Source organism: Vombatus ursinus, unplaced genomic scaffold, assembly GCF_900497805.2.
Source record: "Vombatus ursinus unplaced genomic scaffold, bare-nosed wombat genome assembly UNPS02014832.1, whole genome shotgun sequence".
Classification (NCBI taxonomy): domain Eukaryota; kingdom Metazoa; phylum Chordata; class Mammalia; order Diprotodontia; family Vombatidae; genus Vombatus; species Vombatus ursinus.
The window spans coordinates 73,245,343-73,269,376 of record NW_020954610.1 but is presented as its reverse complement, the minus strand read 5'-3'; the positions used below and the strand labels follow the sequence as shown (position 1 = coordinate 73,269,376).

Here is a 24,034-nt window from a genome sequence, read left to right as displayed (position 1 = left end):
CCCTCCATGCACTGTCTCCCCCTATATGAACAGAAGCTCCTTGAAGGCCAGAATTCTCTTGTTTTTAAAAATATTTCTATCCCCAGCACTCAGCATAGTGCCTGTCACATAGTATGCACTTAATAAATACTTTTTCTTTCATTGTCATATGAAGAATTGGTCTTTAGAATACTTTTAGAAACAAGGGGCTACATATAATTTGGGGGTTTTTTTTGCTTGTTTTTATTTCTTTGTTTTTCAATCTTGAACTTAACAAATGCAAATAACATTTCCATACATATTGTAGAACAGAAGGAGGGGCTTGTATAGGACACCTCAAATCTCTATCATGTACAACTTGCTTTTTTTCTCTTTAAGTATAGAATAAATTTCAGTGCATGTTATTTGTAGACCTCCTTGCTGAGATAGTTGTTTGCAGTGTCTTTTTGTTTGTATTTTATTTTCATTGTTCATGAAATATGAAAGATGTAGCTTTATTTTGATACATATTCCTTGTCCTTTTCTTTTTAAAGGAAACCAAACAGCTTATGGGGATACCTTTTTGTTGAGGCCCCCTCCCAAACTGTTGTGTAGGACAGAAACATGCTTGACTGCTCTGAAATAGTCCTAAATACAGGAGACATTGGCAGTATTTCTTAATCCTGTCTCACTCCCATATGAATTAGTTGCCAAGTCATTTCTACCTTCATAACAACTCTCACAAATGTCTCTCTCCTTCTGTCCTCTGGCATTGCCACCACCCTGGGGTGGGGCAGGTCTTCATACCCACATGCCAGGGCTATCGCAACAGCCTCAAGTCTCTCCCCACTCCAATCCATCTTCCATTGAGCTGTAAAAGTAAATCTTCCTAAAGCACAACTTTGACCATGTTAACCCACTATTCAATCAACTCCAGTGTTTCCCGATTACCTCCAGGATTAAATATAAAATCCTTTGTTTGGCTTTTAAAGCCTTTTCATCACCTAGTCCCTTCCTGTCTTTCCAGTATTTTCACACCTGACTCTTCTCCACTTTCTCCCTGATCAAGTGACACAGACCTCCTGTTCTTCCCACAAGACACTCCATCTTCTGACTCAGGAATTGTTCGTTGGCTGTCCCCCAGGAGAGGAACACTCTCCCTCTTCATCTCTAAAACCCATAGCATTCTACAAAGGAGACCCACAGAGATTAACAGACAATCAGCAAACAAATGTTTGATTACGATTTTTTCTTGTTAGGGTCAATGTGTACCTAGGCATCATTTTGCCTATGTCTTTGAGTAAATAACCTTTCATACCTTCTCATATTTTCTATTATGCTTCATTTTACATAATTATATATTTACAATATTATTCAATTACATGGACATAGCATAAAGTATCATACTTTGTTAGAAATTTTCTGTTATTTTGCTATCATAAATAAAATGGCTACTGATTTTTTTTTAAAAGAACATCCTGGCTTTCTTCAAATTTCAACTAACATCACCTTTTATAAGATATCTTTTCTAGTCTTCTTTAATCTTAGTACCTTCCTTCTGAGATTATTTCCAGTTTATCCTATATATAACCTTGTTTGTGGAGAGGGATATGTGTATGTGTGTGTGGGTGTGTGGGCGTGGGTGTGTGGAGAGAGAGAGGTGGGGAGGGGGAGTTGTTTTCAGGTTGCTTCATCCATTGGACTTGAAAACTCTTTGAAAACTGGGATTTAAAAAAAATTTCCTTTCCTTTTCCCATGTTCCTTGCACATGGTAAACACTTAAGAAATGTTTGATGGGACCCACATGCACAAAAATATAACAGCTCTTTCTGTGGTGGCAAAGAATTGGAAATTGAGGGGATGCCTATCAATTGGGGAAGTGCTGAACATGTTGTGGTATATGAATGTAATGGAATACTATTGTGTTATAAGAAATGATGAACAGGCAGACTTTAGAAAAAACCTGGAAGACTTGTATGGACTGATGTTGAGTGAAGTGAGCAGAACCAGAAGAATGCTGTACACAATAACAGTCACGTTGTTCGAGGACTAACATTGATAGACTTAGCTCTTCTCAGCAATGCAAGGATCTAAGACATCTCCAAAAGTCTCATGATGGAAAATGCTGTCCACATCCAGAGAAAGAACTATGCAGTTGGAATGCAGATTGAAGCATACTAATTGCTCCTTTTTTTCTTCTCTCTTGTTTTGTTTCTTCTTTCTTATGGTTCCTCCTATTGGTTCTAATTCTTCTTTACAATACGTGAAAATATGTTTAATAGGAATGTATATGTAAAACCTATATCAGATTGCACACCGTCTTGGGAAGGGAAGCAGGAAGGGAGGGGGAGAAAATTTAAAACTCAAAAGCTTAGGGAAGTGATTGTTTATAAATCAAAATAAATTCATATTAATAAAAAGAAATGTTTGATGGACACGACTCAATCTCCACCCTCCCATTTCTTATCAAATTTAAATGGAGTTTTGTTTTTTTTTTTAAACTTCATCTCAAGGTCCTTGTTTCTAGCCTTGTGACTTTGAACAAGTAATTTAATCAGTCTCCCTCTTAGAAAAGGAAGGGTTTGGACTAGCTTTCTAAAGTCTTTTCCTACTTTAAATCTCTAAGATTCTTTGATTTAACTGACTGGGGATCTCTCCTACAATCTCCCTAACAAGTAAATATTCATCTAACCTCTGCTTGAAAAACTCTAGTAAGGGGGAATTCACTGCATTATACTTTGGGGAGCTCTGCTTATGACAAATGTTTTTCCTGTATCACACCTAAGTCTGCTTCTCTTCAATTTCTACACATTACTCCCAGTTCTGTGCTCTGGTATTCAACAGAGTAAATCTTGTCCCAATTCCACATGAACCCTCTTTAGGTACTTGAAGACATAACACATCCCTACTAAGCTTTTCCTTTACCCAATTAAATCTCCAGTCTTCTCAGGATCCTAAACACCATCTTCTGAATATACTTTACTTTTCTACGTATTCCCTAAAATCTGGTGTCCAGAACTAAATAAGGACACCAGATAGGAACTGAATGGGGTGACGCATAATGTAATACTATCTCCCTCATTCTGATATTATGACTCTTTTTTTTTTTTTTGGCAAGGCAATTGGGATTAAGTGATTTACCCAGAGTCACCCAGCTAATAAGTATTATGTGTCTGAGGCGGGATTTGAACTCAGGTGCTCCTGACTCTAGGGCACCATCTAGCTGCCCCCACTATGCCTATCTTAATGGAGCTTAGGATATCATTAGTTTTTTTTGGCTAATGTGGGCTACTGATTCCTTCTAAGCTTAAAATCTGCTAAAGTCCCCAAATCTTTCTCAGCACACATTATTATGGCATTTAGCAGTACAGTACATCTGTTGGTATGTGCACTGCTATCATGCGCATCTATATGCCAGTGACCTATGATTTGGTCAGTTTGGGTGCTCACTCCACTAATAGAGATCCCAGTCTGCCTGTAGAATGACACCCAAGATTTGAACAGGGTAAGGCTTGCCCATGGCCGCACAACGAGTCAGTATCAGAGACAGGATTTCAATCCAGTTCCTCCTTACTCCGGGTTCAGTTCAATTTGATTGAATTTGCCAACCATTTATAAAGCATTCACTATATGCCATGCACTATTCTATGCACAGAGACAAAAATAAAACAGCTCCTGTCTTCCAGAAGCTTACAATCAGCAGGGAAAAACCACGTGTACAGAAATAACTAAATACAAAGGGTGAAGTCACTGGCATGGATGGGTTGCCCAGGAGTCTATTCATTCATTGCCCCAGACATGGTAATTCCTATTGATGCCTGCAATCATTGGATATAGAGAAAAAATTCCTAGTCAAGCCACGTCAGAAACCCAGAGGCCACTAGGGCATAATTTCCTGAGCAATTAATTAATCAATAAGTATCAATTAAACACTTGCTTTGTGCCATTCTTTACGTTAGGCACTGGGAATACAGAGATAAAAATTAAATAGTTGCTGTCCTTAAAGTGTTCCATTCTATCTTGAGAAACAACATGTAACCATATAAGTACATTTACTGCTACCACATCACACTATTGGCTATTGACATGACTGAGGTTCTTCTTTACTCTGAAGCAAAAAATATTGATCTATACTGTTAAATACTGCATTTAGGAATCTAATTCATAAAATAAGAGTAAAATATAATCAGAACCTACAATACAACACTCCACTACATCACACTGTCTTTCTCTCTACTACTTATTACTATCAGCCTCCTGAGAAAGAACTGACAGTCTGAATACTATTTTTCACTTTATTTTTTTTTTGGTTCGAGTTTTCTTCCACAAAATGACTAATATAGAAATGTTTTACACAATTGTACATATATCAACTTGCTTTCTGTCTCACAGAGGGGAAAGAGAGAGGGAGAGATTTTGGAACTCAAAATTATTAAAAAGAGAATATTTAAAAAAACTTTTCATGTAATTGGGGGAGAAACAAAATATTATTTAAAATAAAAATAGTAATGGTCTCAGAGTCAGGAAAACCTCTGTTCAAATCTCAACTCTGACACATACCAGCTGTGTGACCTAACATCTCAGGGCTTTAAGACTTTAAGATTCGGAGAAGGTGCTGACCTGCAGCAAAATCACAGGTCCCATCCCTAATAATAATAACACAAAATAATTATTCAGGTCACTGTGACCTGACCCCAAGTGACCTCATTGCTATTTTATGTTCAAGTTTACCATATAGCATACTCATCCCTCATTCTTCCACTACTGCATTCTTAGTTTTTTCCATTTAGTCCTGTATGAATGATATTAATTGAAATTTTCATACTGCTTTAAAATTTGTAAAGACCTTCACATAAGTGATGACATTTGAGACTCACAATAACTTTGTGAGGCAGACACTACAGATATTTATTTATTTTTTCTTTTTCATTTTTTTTTAACCAAATGAGGAAACAAAGGCTCGGTAACTAGCCCTTGGTCTTCTAGCTAATATGTGACTGAGGTCTTCCCAGGTCTGAATTCAGCACTCTAGTCACTAAACCATGTTGCCTCACAATTCAGAATGTAAAACCCTATGATAAGTACAGGGCTTGAGTCTGTGTTTGGGGCTCACAAAATACTAATATTCTTGTCTAGGGCTTTCAGGTACATTATCTTCGGAGAACCTTAACCCTGTAAAGTAGGCAGGGCAGGTGTGTTCTACCCCTGTTTTTTAGATGAGGGAACTGAAACTCCAAGAAATTGGTTGAATCATCTGGTCCCAGTAAAGCAGTAAGAGGTTGGACTAGGATCTTGATCTTCTGATTGTTAGGAAAGAACATGGATACCCAGAATTTTTGCTTTGCTTATAAAAGATTTTAACATGACTTGTAAAGCTGAAAAATTGTGACTTGGGTAAAATAATTTATAGAGCTTCATTTCCATGATGGCATAATTCTTTCATTTCCTATTAGTGTCTCAGTTTCCATCACCTGTTCCTTTCCTGGATAAAGACTATCTTGCATGTATATACATGGAAATTTAAAGTTATACTACTATAGTAAAAAGGTAATTTTCCATTTTAAGGAGATAATTGCTCAGCTATGTCACATTTAGAGTTTCTAGCAATTCTAAAAGTTTATTAAAAATTCAGGTCAAGATTTATTTAGTTTTTACCCACATGATTTCTCAACTAAGTACTTAGCTTTGCCAATGAATCAGTGAAACAGGGACACTTGCTAGATGTCATACAATAGGATCTTATGAACACATAACAGAATTTATGGTTTCTGAGGGAAAATGTTACAATAGCCGTTGCTCAGAAGCATGGTTCCTGTCTCAATTAAATTGTAACCCATGTTTGCTAAAGATTATGTCACTACCTCTGGGGGAGATGGACTGTATTATCTTAGCAGATGATTTTGACCCTGGACTATATGCCATCTGGAGCTCCAGAAGTTCAACTTCTCAGTTAACTTGCCAAAGACAGTATTTTAGAGTCTGTTATTAAATAAGGAAAACACTATTTATTCTCCTTGTAAACCTTTCCCCCATCCCCTTAAATACATCCAGAAATAAAGTTAAGATTGGGATAGGAGAACTGGATCTAGTTTTTGCTGTTGATGAGTTGTTTCAGTCACGTCCAACTCTTCATGACCCCATTTTGGGGTTTTCTTGGCAGAGATACTGGAATGGTTTGCCATTTCCTTCTCCAGCTTATTTTTTACAGATGAGGAAACTGAGGCAAATAGGGTTAAGTGACTTACCCAGGGTCACATAGCTAGTAAGTGTCTGAGGCTGGATTTGAGCTCAGGAAGATAAGTCTTCCTGATTCCAGGCCCAGCACTCTATCTACTGTACTACTTAGCAGCCAATTCCCAAATTTCCACTTGCTATTAGATTAAAGATAGTGGGGCTAAGACAGAGTAGGGCTCTCTGGTAAAAGGAACTTTTGCTGGAGCACAAATTGTGGGTAACCAGCATTTTTCCTTCCTAAGTACTGATCCTGAGTTTCTTATCCTCTGCACCTCTCAAATGATTCTTGATTGGAAGAGTACTGACTTCTATCCTGGCTCTTTCATGTAATCCAAAGTGCATTATTTGAGTCACCTTACTTATAACCTGGTTTATATCTTGGCATTTGTTTTTATCTATTCCCTCAGTTTGGCATCTTGGCTCCCTTTCCCCCACACTTCCTATACCTACTCTGGAATTTCTGATTAAGGATTAATTTAATGAATCTCCAATTAGACCTTATAAACACTCACCCCAATCCAGCTGGTTATTAAGCTCTTGCTGCCCACTTCACAGCAATGGGATGAGATAGGTATCCCAAATGAAATTTCTCAGTAGTCTGTCCAGGTCCCTCTCCCTTTTGTGTTTCTTGTTATAAAAATCAGTTAATAATATATTCATAATAAAACCTGTCCTATTTTTTGAGATAAGTATCTCATTCCTAAAGCCACAGAAAGAAGAGCCTATTTCCTCAATTTATTATCCCATTATTATTATGTATTACATATATTATAATATATATGCATACATATTTATTATTATAACCTGAAAATCAAAACCCCTGGTTTATCCTTATTCTTAGACAGAGTTCTGTCTTTTAAATGGTTTAAAGAGTCAAGAGACTTCAGTGGAGAAGAAAGGCCATTAGGAGAAAGTTCTGGTAGAGTATGAGTACTACTCCTCTCTCCCCATTCACTCCCTAGGAGACCTTGTATACTCAAGAGTTTCAAATGTAACATTTGTGCTAATGACTTTCCATAGCCTCTTGCTCTGACTCCCAACTGTAATCTAAAGCCACATTTCCAACCTTCTAACAAAGTATCTCCACCTTAGAAGTTAGTGCTACCATTTTTTTAAGAAAATCAGCCTGAAAATCTTAAATATGCTTCTTCCCTTTTCTTCCTTCCTTGAACACAATGTCTCCTAAACCTATTGTTTCCTCCTTCAATCCATCTCTAAGATTTAACCTTTTGTATACATTCCCCCTACTTCCATTCTACTATCACCACATGTCTTTTTATCATAGTATTCCTCTACAAATGATGCTCTTTTTATGCCTTACTCTTTACTCCATCAAGGCCAAATTTATCTGCTAAATTTTCTACATGAGCAATATCCCCTCTCTAATTTTCTTAGGTCACCAATCTCAGTTTCCCACAGCTCTCTGATTTAGACTCTTCAATCAGGCAAGTTTTCATACCATCCTCTAGCCTCCCTATCCTTATTTACATCACTGCATTTGTTAATCTTATGCTGTCCTCATTCTCCACCTTTGGTTCACCTCCAGGTTGTTCTCAACTCCAACTGTCCAATTCTTACTCATTCTTCAGTTCCCTGCTCCAAATAGATTTCATTCATTTTCTGGCAAGATTCCAAAACACATGATTAAAAGGGAGAGTGTGAACATTTAGAAAGGAAAGCAGTGATCACTAAAAGCCAAAATAACATCATCAGGAAGTCATACTAGACTAACTCTTTTTTTTTGATAAAGTAACAACTGGTAGATGAGGGCAATTTTGTAGACCAAACACATTTAGATTGCAGCAAATTATTTGATAATTTTTCATGCTATATTTATGGATTTGATGGGGATATGGTCTATAGTTAGGTGGATTTGAAATTTACTGAATGGCTAGACCTAAAAAGTCATTAATGGGTTGATGATCTCTTGGAAGGAGGTCACTAATGAAGTACCTACGTGATCTGTGCTTGGATAAGTGCTATACAACATTTTTTATCAATGATTTGGAGAACGACATAGGTGTTATACCTGAGAACATGAAGGAATAGCTAATACATAAGATGATAGCGAGTCTGGATCCAAAAGTATCTTAACAGGCTAGAACAATGGACAAAAATAAATAAGATGAGATTTTTATAGGCAGAAATATCAAGTTTTTCAGTTGTGTTTGAAAAATGAACTTTATCAACATAACATAAGAGAGGCATGAAGGTTAAGGTGGCATTTAGTAAACTTTCTTTTCTATTATTTAATATCAAATAACCATAATAATACCTCCTTGTCTTTTTATAGCACTTTATGTTATCCTAAGCATTTTTACATACACAATTTCATTTGAGTCCCACAGAAACCTAGTAAAGTAGACAAGGGAAGAGTTACCCCCTTTTTACATATAAGGAATATGACTATGGAGGAAGAGAAGAGGAACAAGGGCAGGTAAGGAAAGAATGGAATAGAAGAAGGAATGGAGGGAGGTAGGGATGAAGGAGAAATGGGGAGGGGAAGGAATTTATTGAGCACGTACTATATACCAGGTACTGTGGTAGATGCTTTACAAATATCCCATTTGAACCGCACAGTAACCTTAGGAGGGGTAGGTGATATTATTATCTTGATTTTACAAGTAAGAAAACAGACACACAGAAGTTGAACGACTTGCCCATGGTCTCACAGCTCATAAGTGTCTGCGGCAGTATTTGAACACAGTTCTTCCTAACACTAGGTCCAAGCTCCATCCACTGCCCCATCTAGTTAAGGAGACAAAGAGAATCTTCCAGTGTCGCATGGTTAGTTAGTCATAGAGTCTCAATTAGAAATCAGTGTCCTGATTTCTAGTCCAGTGCTCTTTCCAGGATATTCTTTTTCATAAATGTTGTAGCATGCATTTAGAGCAAACATATATCTTGAGATGAGTAAAAGGAGAGGGTTCTTCACATTTGATATGGAATGGAAGAAAACATACAAGTATGCAAGATGTTTGGTAAGAGACAGAGAGAAAGAAGGAAGATGCAACCGACTGAAGACATCAGAAGCAGGGGTCAATGAAAAATTTAGAGCTCAGAAAATTGTGGAAGACCAAACCACATAAATCCTTCCTAGAAACTCAGAGTACTAAGAAGGGGCCTGGTATAGAAAATTTAGAGTTTTTGACTCCTGAATCTCTTTACCATTCACAAAGTCATGTTGTGTTATACAATGGTGGGCTTCTACTTATTTTCTTTAAAAGAGACCACAACTTCATCTTGAAATAAAACCTCCAGGTCAAAGCATTCTAAGACCATTCCAGTTACAACAGATTGACACAAGATGCTCTTAATGGAGGGAGAAGCAACCCCCAAATGTCTTGATACATATGATGTCTGATGTCTAAAGGTAATGTTATTTTAAGGCTTAATAGAAATGCATATTTACAGTGAAGCCCAGGGACCTTAATGATGTCTCAGGATCTATTCTATAGGTACCTATCCTATAATGAGATCCTTTAGTCAATAACTAAAATCTCTTGGATTGAATTCAAGCTAAATTCTTTTAATACAGAATTAATGACAAAATACCTAGTATTTATACTGTACTTTAAGGCTTGTAAAGGACTTTACAAGTATTATATCATTTGATCCTAACAACAACCCTGTGTGAGGTGGGTGATACTATTTTCCCTATCTTGCAGTGAGGAAACTGAGGCTTAAGGAGGACAAATGATTCATCCAGGGTCACAAAGATATTAAGAGACTACAGCAGAATTTGAATTCAGGCCTTCCTGACTATAAGTCTAGCACTCTATCCACTGTATTAACAAATACCCTCTTTGGAAGAGATCGTCATAGTCAAGTCCCTCTCAATTTAAATAAATCTGACTTCTAGATTCTCAAGGAAGCTGGCATCTCACATCACCTCCCCATGAGCTTGTTTTTCTGTTTTTTGGGTTTTTTTTGCTAATGTACTCTAAAATTTTGTAGTACCTTTACCTGGTACCTGCACCACTATTTTTTCCTGTTGTCTAAAATAGATTTATATTTTAAATAACTGCTAATGATAAGAAAGCAATTCTGACTAGATGACATTATTTTATTATAGGGTATTGCTAGCTAAGGCATCAATATAATTATAATAAACTATCACTTCATTCTGAGATGTCCTCTCTTCTTGCTCCCTTCCTACAAAAAGGGCCCCTTGACGAGCTCAGCAGAATGGGCTGAACAACATGGACAGGTATGCTGTCTATTCCCAAATTATATACATACACAACCCAATCACTTGTTCTATGTGTGCTACGAAACAATAGCATAAACAAACATTTTATAAGAATCAGAATTCTTGAACACAGTCTTTTTATCCACAAAACCTCACTCATCTGACAACGCTTACTGTAATCAGAACAACTGTTCAAGTCAAGGAGTTTGGTTATTCTGTAGTCTAGGAAAATTCAGTTAAGTCACACCAAGCATAACTGCCTGTCTTGTAGTCTTAACAATAATAACCTAGCAGAGCCAATTATATTCATATGATCAGAGCTAGAAAAGGGAGCCAAAGCTGCCATACTCTCACGGAGTATATAAAAACATCATATGTTTGAGAACTTTTTTCCAGAATATTATAAGAATAATGTAAGTCTCCATGTTTGGAATATATGCAACCAAAGATTTAAAACACATCTATCTCTTAGCTCGCAAGGCAAACACTTTTTATCCAGCTTACCTTGTTCTGCTCAGATACATATTGTATATGTAAAGTGTCCATGGCTCTGATCATCGCTTGCATAGCGGTAAATATATTTTGATAAACCAGTTTTGTGAAGCCTTTTCTGTCTTCATCCGAGTAACCAGACCCATGAATAATCCTCATTTGCTTGATAAAGGTGCTTTTCCCACTCTCGCCAGTACCTTTAAAAATAAAAAAGTAAAATCACAGTCAACCCAAGTTTCCAAAATCATACATGCCCAAAAGGAACACTACAAGAAATAAAATTATTCATTACTTCTTCAAGTCTTGTCATCATCTACATATATGATAGAAGAGTTTTTACAGAATCTAGAGTTGTAGTGCTAGCTACATTACGAACTTTTCATTGGTTTCATTAGGTCCTTGCTTCATTAGTTCTCCCTTCAATAATAACAATAATGTTAGTATTTATATAGTATTTTGAAGTTCACAAAGCACTTACAAATATTATACCATTCGATCCTCACAAGAGCCCTGTGAAATAGGTACTATTTATTATTTCCATTTTACAGTTGAGGAAACTGAGGCAGACAAAGGTTTAGTGATTTGCTCAGAGTCGCACAGCTAGTGTAAAGCTAAATTTAAACTTGGATCTTCTTGACTCCAGGTCCAGAACTCTATCCACTGCACTACCTAGTTACCTCTTACATCTGTCTCTATTACCTTGAATGTCTCCTACACTGCTTCTTTTCTGTCTACAAACATGCTGATGTCTTTCCTGTCATTCAAAAAAAACCAAAAAACTTTAGGCTCTGCCAACTCCTTAGGTTACTATTTGTGTTCCCTCTTCCTTTCCCTGTCTTCTCTCCCTCTTTCCTCCCTCCCCCTCTTTACTTCACCATTCATCTTTTAGAGTCTATTTCCTCACCACCCAATTTTTTAACCCTTTGCCACCCAAGTCTCTCCTCTGCTTCTAATGAAGTAATTCTCTTAAAGGTTATTAATGACCTCCTAAATGCAAAATTCTATTAGCCTTCTGCAACTTCTTTGCTTTATTTGATACTGCTAACCATTTCTTTGAAACTCTTTCTTCTGTGTCTGTGATATAGCACCCTTATGGCTTTCCTCCTGTATCCCTTGCCACGCTTATTATTTCTTTCCTTGTCTTTTCTTCCTCTTCCTTAATCCCTACAAGGTGACATTTCCCAGTGTTCTGTTATTGGCCCTCCTTTTTTGCCTATCTACCATTTTCTTACTCATTAATCTCATCTAGTTCCATAGTTCCAAATATATCACCTCTGTACATGTGACACCCAAATCCTTAGCTTTGGCTACAAACATTTCCTCATTCTCCAGACCCTCATTTTCTACATATCTGCTAGAGAAATGGATTAATATTGTCCACTTCAAAGTCAACATGTACAAAACTAAAATCTTTTTCTTCAACTCCTATCTCCATTCTCCCTGCCACATGGCCTCAAAACTTGTGTTTCTTTTTGTTTGTCTCTTTTGAAGTTTATTTTTATCAATTACACGTAAAAAAGAATTTTTAAACTTTTTTTTTTACAATTTTGAGTTCCAAATTCTCTCCCATATTCCCTCCCCTCTTTCCCCTCATTGAGAAAACAATTTGATAAAGGTCAGACATCTACAGTCACGCAAAACATAGTTCCATATTAGTCAAATGAAAGAAAATACAGACAAAAAATACAAGAAAAATAGAGAAAGCAAAAAACTCAATATGCTTTGATCTGCATTCGATTCCATCAGTTCTTTCTCTGAAGGCAGATAGCATTTTTCATCATAGGTCCTTCAGAATTTCTTTGATGTTTGCATTGCTAAGAATAGCTAAGTCATTCACAGTTGACCATCATACAATATTGCTATTACTGTATACAATGTTCTCTTAGCTCTGCTCACACTTCACTTTGCATCAGTTCATGTAAGTCTTCCCAGGTTTTTCTGAAAGCATCTTACTCAGAATTTCCTACAGTACAATAGTATTCCATCACAATTATATACCACAACTTGTTCAGCCATTCCCCAATTGATAGGCATCCCTTCAATTTCCAATTCTTTTTTAAAGATACATCAATTATATGTCCCCAGTAACCTCTGTTCTCTTTACCTTTTCCCCAATACTTTATAATTCTCTTATTTCACCTTGTATCACAGTTACTTGTATGTCTTATGTCCTTTATTAGACTATATGTACTATAAGAACAGAAGTCTAATCTTAGTCTTCTTTTATATCCAAGAGCACATAGTCCTAAACATAGCAGGAAGTCAAAGATGCTTAGGTGAATAAATCAAAAGGAAACTTATGAATAAAAGATTTTCATTATCATATTCCTCAAATATAGTCTAAAAAAGGGAGTAATTCAATATAGGTGCTTATCAAGATCATATGCAAAAGGAAAAATATTAAAAAGGAAAAGAAAATATAATACCTTACTGTGATCAATCTGGACAATCAAACTATATATTCTACCTGTAGTCAATTTCCCTCTCCTAAAAGAATCCTTTTCTCCTCGTCCTTAATTTTAGCTCCTTCCCTATAAGATTATCTCTGATTTACTCTGCATATATCCTGTTGATATGTAGCTGTTTACAACTTGTTTTCCCCTAGATTGTGAGCTTCTTAGGAACAGGGAGTGTCTTTTTGCCCTTCCTTGCATCCCCAGTACTTACAACAACTCTTGGCATAATAGGAGCTTATCAAATGTTTGTTGACCAATTGATTTCATTTTGTGTAGTAAAAGCAGGAAAAAAATCACAACCTTAAGAAAACCATCAGCTGAGTATTTTACATTTTTTTCAAAAAAAAAAAGATTTATTCTTGATGTTTATTTTTACATTATTGTCATTTCCCAATAACCTGCCTGCCACCACAGAAACCTCTCCAGAAGAATGTAAGCTCTCTGAGGACAGAGGTTGGTTTCTATTTTGCCTTTGTATTACCACTAGAACAGAGTCTTACATAGAGCAGGCACTTGATAACTATTTATTTGGTTAGAAGAGAAATTTAAGCAAAACAAAGAGACATACTGATTACCTCTGATGGATAGGAAGCATTCAGCACCCACATCATTGATGCTCTGGGATCTAAATGTGTCACTGTTTCCCAGTGATCCCTGATCACCTGCTAACCTATTTAGTCTCTTTACAGCAATTGCACTCAGACACGAGTTATGTTTAAGACAAAAGTCGTGGTGTCATGGCGCATATGCCCATGAGGGACCAGTAGACCTTAGCAATGTCTCCCATTTGCTGCTGGAATTCTATCAAACTAACTTCACTCTAAAATCACAAGCGTATGCAACAACAAGAATGTATAAAAAATGAAGCCCATCATGATCACTGGCACACAGGAAGCAGGGTATCTGAGTGGAAAGAATGTTGGACTTACAGAAAGATCTGGATTCAAATCCTGCCTTACTAGCTTTGGACCTCTGAGTAAGTCACTTATGTCTGCTCAGATTTAGTTTCCTTACCTGCACAATGGAGCTAATAATAGCATCTAACATTTGGAGAAATCTGGAAAAGCCTCCTACAGAAGGTAGAACTTGAGCTGGTTTTTTTTTTTGAAAGAAGCTAAGTATGCCACTAGTTGGAAGTGAGAATGGACTGTATTTCAGACATACCAGACAGTGGCAAATCTTCAGAAAAAAAGTAGTGCTAAAAAGCAATTATCAAATGTTCCTAGGGATGATGTTTTTAAGTTGTCTATACATGTCATGTCAGTTACTTTAAGAGGAATGTTGATTAATGTGACAGTAGTGCACTAGTCAATTTTTTATCTGGACCTCATGTGATAAAGGTCCCACGCCCTCAATTATTGTGATGGTAACCCACTTCAGCCAACTCTGTACTTCCTAAAATTAACTAAAATGAATTGTAAGTTGATCATTGGAAATCCCTCCAGTGTATCTAGACATTCAATTTAGCTCTCTGCAGAGCAACAGGCACCTTGATGGGATGTCTTGGTTGGCTCCCAGTGACAGGAGCTGCATTAAAAATAATTGGTCACTGAGTCAAGAAGACATACTCTTGTGAATCAGAAGAACATCTCTCTATTACAATCTCAATTTGTACTGAGACGTAGAGTGTCCAGAAGTAGGAAGCAGATAGTCCTACATTAGTGAATCTATGATTAGACCATATTTGACTGAGCTGGGAAACAGTGCCATCACTCTCATTTGGGACTTTCTTTGTTGGGAATTTTTCCAGAGCTTTTTACCCTGGACTTCCAGCAAATAGAGAAAAGGGATTTCTCTCACTTGCCCTCAGCAATGGCTATCAAAAGAACATGACAGTTGGAACATGGGTTTCTATAGGTGAGCCTGACTCCCTGTTGCTTTTTTCTTTCCTAGAGATTTCTTTCCTGAGCACAAGCCAGAGGGCAATGGACTTTCCCAAACCCAGCAGCCATCCTGTGAGTTTCAGAGTTTAAAAGCTACTATATTGAGTGTCGGCAGCCTGGTTGGAAGTGATTAGCTTAAGAGCATGCTTCTCTGAGAGCACCACTACTGCTACTATCAGGCACCCAGGAGATCTAGGAGAGAGGGAAAGGCTACATATGAACAGTAATACTTATAAAAAATATTTTTTTGTAATGGAAAAGAAGAACTGGAAAAAATAGATGCCATCATTTGGGAAATGGCTGAACAAATAGACTTGTATGAAATGATGTAGAGTGAAGCAAACAGAATCAGGAGGGCAATTTATATGACAACTACAAAAATATGAAGAGAAACAACTACGCAAGACCTCAGAACTCCAATAAAAGCAGCAAACAATCCTGACTTTAAAAGTCTGATAAAGAAACTCCCTCGCCTACCTCTTGACAGAGGGGTGAGGAATTCAAGATATAGAATTACATGAATTCTCAGACATGAGTTGGATAGGATCTCGTAGACCACATAGCCCAAGCCCTTTATATTATAAATGAGGAACTGAAGTAAGAGAAGTTAAGCCAGTTGTCCAAGGGCACATTGGTAGTGAAAGCTCAGCAAAGTTGGTATTTGAACCCAGGGTTCTTCAAGTATTATATTTTTTCTATACATCTTATCATGTGTTGGTAAGTCTTTAAAATCTTTGACAATTTCTGTGCTCATAAAAATAAATAGCTGCCCTAAACCAAGTAATACACTGAGTAGCAGGGACCCTGTTTACCCATGTTTTGGGGAAAATCTAGAAATGAGTCATATCTAAACTTTGCTTTAGGCATTTCCCCAGAAATCAGGGTGGGGGCAATAATTCCAAGACTTAGAGAAACCTCACCCCTTCCCAGAATGAATCTAAGTCCATGTGAGAGCTGGGCTAAGCTTCATATGGTAAAGTAAGAATAAGATATTAGTCACAGAGGAAGAAGTGGGAGAAGGATCCCACCAGAAGAAAGGTCTTCTTCCCTCCAAATCCAGCACTCTACCCACTATGGATGCTAATCCTTTAATGTATTGGTACTAAGAGGTATGTGTCTAGGACTAAGGTGCAAACAGAGTCCTGTTGTATTCTGCCCACAATCAGACCACCTTTGCAATATGAGTCCAGAGGAGGATAAGCAGAGGGACACAAAGAAGGGTCTAGAGAGAGAGGGACCAATGGAAGCAAAGAGAGAAAAGAGGTAGGAATTCCCCCCACCCTCTCTATTAGTCAGCCCCATAGAGCCTGAGTTATTGGGGAAGAGGGGCCAAGGGAAGGCATGGTCCAATAGATTCTCCCAGCTCTGATTCCTGAAGGTCTCTGGACTGCCAGTGGTTTGTTAAGAGGAGAGGCCAAAGGAAAGCCAGGAGGAAGTACAATCCTACTGGTAATTCTTTCCCTACCAGTTGCTCCATGAGTCTGGATGAGGGAGGGGGGAGATACTAAGTAGGTGTAATCAAAAGGATTATGGACTGCACAGTACTTTCACTTTAGGTTTGGATCTCGAGATATAATGATACACACTCAGCATAAACTTAACAAATTATCACATTTATTTTACAATGATTAATAATGATTAAGGCAACACAAACAAAGATGAGAATAACATTCAATACAATAAGTAATAATCAAAATCAAGAAAAGGGAAAATAAGAAAAGAAAGGATACACACTCACTAACCAGGTGAGCTCAAATACCTACAGGACCCGGGAGCCTGGAGATGGTTGAGAGATCTGATGAGGGAGGCAAGGGAGTGACATCCCACTCCAACCCAAATCAGAGGCTGTATACGCAATCCACCTCTGACCACAGAGACTCGGCATCCCTATCTCTGGCATCAATCAAGTACTCCAAAAAATTCCCTTTCAAATGACCCTTTTATATCTATGTAAACCAGGGAAAAACAATCTTAGTATTTTGTTTTGTGTATGTATCCCTGGTGAACTCAGGTCCAGGACACTCACACATTTTAACAAAGGTTGGAGCTTGATCAGAGTCCCAAGATACCTGTTTGTTGTGTAAGTCTCCAGGCAGGGATCAGGTCCTTGGACAGATACACATTTTTCTCAAGAAAAATGTTCCTTGAGATAAAAATTGCTTTCCCAGGTAACATAGTTTGTTTGTTACTTAATGTTCTGTCTCCTTGGTGCCCTTGGCCACGCATGTTAACTCCAATTTACATTCTTTATGTCAGGTCATGAGGTGGTTACATGAGGGGCTGGGGAGGATCTCCTCAGTTTCCCTTACAGTAGGTTATGAACTATTAATCAATGAAAATTATTGTTGTATCCTATTTATATGTATTAATATGTTCATATTCATTCTCTAATTTTTAATGTAGTTTTAAGACTTCTTATAATGTCTAGATTTTCTTTTTGGTTATGGCTTTCAGGCAGTCTGATAAATCTTAAATTATTTCTCCTTGATCTGTTTTCCAGGTCATTTGTTTTTGCTATTAGATACCTTACACTTCAATGTTTTCAGTCTTTTGACTTAGTTTTAATATTTCTTATTGTCTCATGGAATCATGAGCTTCTATTAAACATTTTTAAAAATTAGTTAATTTGCCTAATTTAAGAAAATTAGCACTATTTCTCAAAGAGCTTGTTGCTTAGGCAAGATTTTGTACCTTTTGTGCCAACTTGTTAATTACCTTTCTACTTCTTCCTTCCATAACTCTTGTTTCTTACTCTATTTTTTCCTGTAGTACTCTCATTCCAGTTATAAAATAATTTTAAAACTTTTAAAAATATTTTTTGCTTCACCTCTTCCAGGAATTTTAGCTGAATTTGTGCCCAAGCTGTGCTTTTCTTTGAGGCATTGTTTATAAATGTTTATAGAAGAAGTCATCTCTTCTTCTGGGTTTTTGTCTTGAATGCCCAAGCCATCACAATAGCTCTTTAGATGGGATTATTTTTGTTGTTGTTCTCTAATTCTTCCAGCCTGCTTCCTGATTTTGGACTTCATGTTAGGGCTGAGCTCTGTGCTCTTTTGGAAGGGGGTGGGAGAGGATGTTTGGGTTGCTCCTGCTGCTTTCTTGGGTGAGTGAGTGTTGTGTTATTCCAGGATCTCAAGGGCAGCTCAGACTGGGGACCTGAAAGCTTTCAGTTCTCCCAAAATTTGTCCAATCCAGAACAAAATATGACTGTTGTCCCCGTGGCCTGGACTCTGCAAGCTCCTGCTCCTGACTTTGATTTGGATGTGAGCAATACACTTGTGGGGCTTACTTTTCCTAGAGTGACAGTAGACTGCTTCTGGATTCAGCCAGTGTTAGTTCAGCTAGCTAGAAAACACTGCTGATTTCAGAGGGACAGAACTGCAGGCTTCCCTTCAGTCTGGCATTCTTGCCATGGTTATTCCTCTGTAGGCTTCAGACTATCCTAGAAGTTAGAATTGACACTTTATTCTGCTTCTAGTAGCCAGATAGTTGCTAATTACTTCTGCACTTATTCCTTGTTAGATACAAAGCCTAGAGGAATACCACCCATAGGTGTGGGTCTTCTCCTTAGTCTACCCTGAATCTGTGACCTGTTGGCCAGTTAAAAGACAGTCCTTTCCTCAAGGAGCTCACAATCTAATAGAGTTGGTGCCTGTTACTATATTCTACACAATGTTAAGCCCCTCTGTGTGGAATCTAGGACTTCTTGCCCTGGCACACAGCCTCTTTCCAAGAACTCCCTGTACTTTTTCCTGCTATTCCATCATCTTGGCTCTGCCTTAATAAGTCCTTATTTTGAAAGCTTTATAGGCTCTTCTCAGACCACAGGACTACCCCTTTCATTTATAATGGCAGGAACCAGAACAGCATTAAACCAGGAATCAATTAAATTCAAGCCAAGGGACAGGGTTTCCCTATCTGCTCTAAGCAGTAAGTCATTGTTAGACAACTGGTACCCTTTCAATAATTAATTCAATGAATATATGCAAATGGATTTAGCTTAAAAACTTACTGGAGACTAGATAGTTAATTGCCTTCAACTTTTGCATTCAATTTGATTCCATAATAGTATGTGTTTGGTTTTGGTTTTTAGTGGAGCCCATATTATTCTATTTCTTATCTCTTCAAGTAAATACTCTTTAACCTGCTTATTCACAAAACAAACTTGCTAATGTAATCTTTTCTATAACAACCACAAACAGAGGAACAAAGAACTGTAAGTAACTCTAACCTTGGGAAAAGCTGTTTGTAATGTGTGGAGGAAAATGGCAAAAGACAAATTTTAGTCTTGCTTTTAAACACAAAAATGAGAAAAATTCATAGATATAGCCATTCTAAAGGAATCATTTTTTTTTTCAAGGATATTTGGCTGCCTGAGAGTTCAAGGGAGAAAACAAATAAAAACACTTGTTCCACAAGAGAAGTGATAGCCTACCATAACAGTGTCAAACTCAATTAGAAACAGACCACTAAAATGTATGTAAGGATCCTCGCAGGCCACATACTAACTTAGAAAACCACATACTATATTTGTATGTATATTTAATACAAATACATCAACGCTTTAAAAATTGGACAGGAATTCCATTTCAGTCTGGTTTGGGCTACACTAGGGACTGTTGTGAGCTGCATGTAACTGGCCAGCCACATATTTGACACCTCTGGTGTGCATGCCCAGGGTCAAATTTTCATTTTGAATAAAAATAAATAAAATCACTTACTTTTTTTTGCTTCATTTCCAAAGGGAAAACCATATAAAAGCAAAAATGTCTTCATATTTTTAAAAAGCTCAGTGAATATTTGAAGTATGTTGAAATCTTCATCATAAAAGGAAGAATTTATAGGATTGTATGCTATATTTTGAGATTTTGGCTTTTCCCCTCTTCCCTGCCAACCCCGTTGGCATCAAGGGCCATTTCCAGTCACCCTGATCTACATCTTGCGATTAGACCCAGATGGCTCCAGAGGAAAAAGTGAGGCTGGTGACTTTGCACAGCCCTCCCTCACTTAAATCCAATTCACTTGCATGTCATGGCATCACCTTCTTGATGTCTAGGTCCTCTTTGAGAACAAAGGACAAACAACATCAACAGCTAACCCCATCTCAGTGAAATTCTAGACTGAACTTAAAGAACAGAGGGTTCAATTAACATATAAGTGACCCATTCCATCATCAAATCTAGAATTTTTTTTTCTCAGTATTCACTGTCATCTCTTTATAGAACTGAAATTGTCACCTAGGCTTAAAACCTGGAAGCCGTCTTGATTCATTCTTCTTTTGCACTCTATCACTTTTGGATCCTATTTTGATTTTTCCTTGGAAATTTCTCTTTCACTTTTGTCCTTTCCTTTTCCACTCTTATTTCCATTACCTAAGTTCAGGCCTTTCCCACATCACACCTAAAAAAGTAAAATGCCTTCTAAATAACATCCCTCCTGCCCAACACCCTCCACCTCAATCCATTTTACTCATGTGGCTACCAAATTTATTTTATAGTATCAAAGCACTGACCCATTAGGATTTAACTAAAAGTTATTCAAAATTAATGTAAAGCTATAAGATTTTTTAAAAGATATGTACAACATAATCAACTCCAACCTGACTATTTAAAGTTATTGATGTCAAAAAAAGTAGGATATGGGTAAGAGAAAGAGCAGATGCTGATTGCAATAATTTTAGACAGAAATTTAATGGATTCAAATCAAGTATGATCATAAAATCAAAAGAACCTTACATAAAGTTTCTTGTGGCAGCCAAAGCCTACCCAGGCTTACAGTATGAAGTAATTTGTAAAATTTTATAAAGATGGATGTTTGAAAATTATATACAGTGTCACCTCTTAAAACAAAAAAGAAGCAATGAAAGATAAAACCAGGCTTAAAAAAAAAAAAACTCAAACAGCTTGATGAGATGCCATCAACCAAAATCATCTTGAAGGTATTTAAGGATGAAAACAAAAGAACAAACAAAAGATAAATGAAAAAAGACCTTCAAAGTTTTTTTTAAAAAAACAAATGCTTTTTACCATAAAAGACAATAGCATCCCCCACCCTGGGACTCCAACATCATAGCTCTGCTTGTGCTTACAGAGGAGGTAGAAATTGCACTTTTTGAGAACAAAGATAGGAAGGTGAGAGGGAGAGAAAATAGATTTCTGCTATATTTTTAAAAGCTTAAAAAAATAAAAGATAGATGTATATGCTCACTAAAACCATTTACCACTAGCACAGAGGAAACCAGGTTCAGAGTCCAAGAGGGATTTCCTATAGATGGTGAGGTCTTACAGATGCTCCTCTTTGTAAACAACATTGTGCTGGTTATATTAAGACCTGGAACATTGCAGAGCCTTATGGTAAGATCCATAACCACTCCAAAATTTGGCCTAACCATGAAAATAGGAAAAACCAAGATGATGAACCATGCCTACTGTCTAGATTATGACACGCAGCCATATGAACAGCCAATAGGGCTCGCCCACTTCTGTGTGCATGAGCGTATATGCATTAGCATGCACGCATATGCCTCTTGAATAGCCAACGCAAATGAAATATGGGATGTGAGTCGGACCCAATTAAAGAGAATGAGGAGAGCAAGCAAGCTGCATTACCTTTGAAAAACTCCAAAGTTTCTTTAATGACCTTGAACTTCTTCCAGAAACAAAAGATCATTGTTTTAATACCAATGTTCTACTAGTGTTGTATGGTCTTGAGTCATAAAACACTATAGTCTCTGAAGTATTAGAAAATGAATATCACCCAGAAGGCAATGGAAAGATACATGGTAAAGGCAAATGGGTTGTAACCCATACAAAATAAAGAACCAGAGGAAATGTCATTAAAGATATGCATGATTTTAAAAAGCGGATGAAATGGGCATATAGGCATAGTGAGAGCTAGCACACAGTCAGCCTACTTGCTTTTTGGAATCCTCCAGATCTCAAAAAAAGGTCAGAAGGGTCCTCACTATACTGATCAGAGTCTCTGTAGTGAACATATGGGGTAAACATGGACAAGACTCAGACAGCATGGGCAGACATTCAAGGAACACCCACATAATGAGATGAAAGACACTTTGGACATTTAAGAAAAACAACTTCTCCAAATTAAGGCATATACTTTAATACTAACTCCCAACCCCAGAGGTTAAGGCAGAGAGAAGTGAATGGGATGGGGTGGGGAAGAGTAGCACAGCTTAAAGGGGACTGAACTGAAAATCATACATTTAAAGGGAGAATGGTATCACATCAAAAGGGAGAGGAATTAAAAAGTCAAAATAACAATATTTAGACCACTCAGATTCATTTACAGAGCCCATTACTGGCTCCAGAGAATCAAATTCCTGTTCCCCTGGAGTCCTGAAGAACAAAGTATTACCTCTGTACTTCTTTTGACCTTAAAGTCAACTCTAGCGCACTCCTTCCCCTCCAATAAAAAAATTTAACTTAAAAGAAGAAAAAACATATGAGTCAATTCAATTCAAGCATTTATTAATTGCTTATTTGGGCAAAATACCACATATGGTAGAGCCCGGGGACATAAAGAAATAAGATACAGGTTTGTGCCCTGGGGGTCACATTCCACTGTGACATATAGACACATAGGATGTGATTCATAATTTAGAGAAAGAGTGTTAACAAATAGAGGGGCCAATCTAAGTTAATCAAAGGAACTTTAGCTGAGCCTTGAGAGAAGTTAAAGATTCTAAGAAATAGAGGTGAGAAGGGAATGCATTTCAAGTCTGGAAGACGAGGGAGACAAGATTTATTTATAAGTTGGATAAAATGAAGACATACTCATTATCACTCCTAGTATTTAGGAATCTTAAACTCCAACATACTCCCTTACTCAAATTCTAAAGTTGCTTCTTCCTTGCCAACTATCTCATGGTAGCAAGTTTACACACACACACACACACACACGTGCATGCACACACGCACTTGCACACATGCATATATTTTTGACACTTGTTAGGGAAAAGCTTAAATCATGCCAATTCCCGGCTTAACGTGTATTAAATGGCCTTGCTTTGCTGGAGAATACTGTGTTTCTTTGTTCTGTGACTCACTTTTAGGGTATATTGCCCTCCTTGAGCAAACCATACTTTAAAAAAAAATCTCTTTCTAAAGCAATTTTTTTCTCCAGGGTGGTAATAGGAAATACAGCCTCTAAAATTCTGATTATGAACATCAACCTTAAAGAATTATTATTTTGGGACCCAAAGTAATTGGAATTCCTACACAGGGGAACACAAGAAGTAAAAATGTGTTAACAAAGAAGTCTTAAAATGAAAATCTTGTAATTCCATTTGTGTTCTGAGAAAACTCACATTTTCAACCACATATCAAAGATGTAGAATACTTCATAACAAAAAGTATCATCAGAATATAGAAGGATACTGCAGGAAAAGCAAAAGAAAATCTTTCCTATCAAGAGACTAAGGTTACTTAAAAGGAGAGAGAGTTGGTCTAAAGTTCACCTAAAAAGTTGGTTAATTGGATCAATGCAAAATAAACATGATATCCTTGGACACTTTGAAAGATCCTTTTCATTTCATAGTTGGAGATGTTTTAATGCCTGAAACATTACCAATTGCTCTTGCTTATTTCTGCAAATATTTGGAAGGAGATGTTGCATTTTATACCTCCAGTTGCTTTTCTACGAAGTAATATGGTGTAAAGAATGAAGAGCAGTTCACAGGAAGACAAGAGATTTGGCTTTCTGCTATCACTTAGAAGAAGCCATTTCCTTTGGAGAATAACAAATATTGTCAACTGACAGTGGCAAGTTCTCTAGATCCAGGGTATGTAGGGGAAGCTGGA

The 24,034-nt window shown here is 37.1% G+C and overlaps 1 protein-coding gene across 2 annotated transcripts in view; it reads right to left on the bottom strand.

Annotated features, from left to right (window-relative positions):
* Positions 1–24,034, bottom strand: part of LOC114026056 (guanine nucleotide-binding protein subunit alpha-14) — a 271,430-nt gene that overhangs the window by 129,584 nt on the left and 117,812 nt on the right. The window contains exons 1-2 of one of the 2 annotated variants that reach the window (XM_027839670.1): positions 16,979–17,107; positions 10,889–11,073 (exon numbers count right to left, since the gene is read on the bottom strand). In XM_027839670.1, coding sequence (XP_027695471.1) covers positions 10,889–11,035 — 147 coding nt within the window. In that variant the 5' untranslated portion in view covers positions 11,036–11,073; positions 16,979–17,107. Of the gene's footprint in view, positions 1–10,888; positions 11,074–16,978; positions 17,108–24,034 lie in introns of those variants that run through there. The other variant, XM_027839669.1, reaches the window with a different exon arrangement.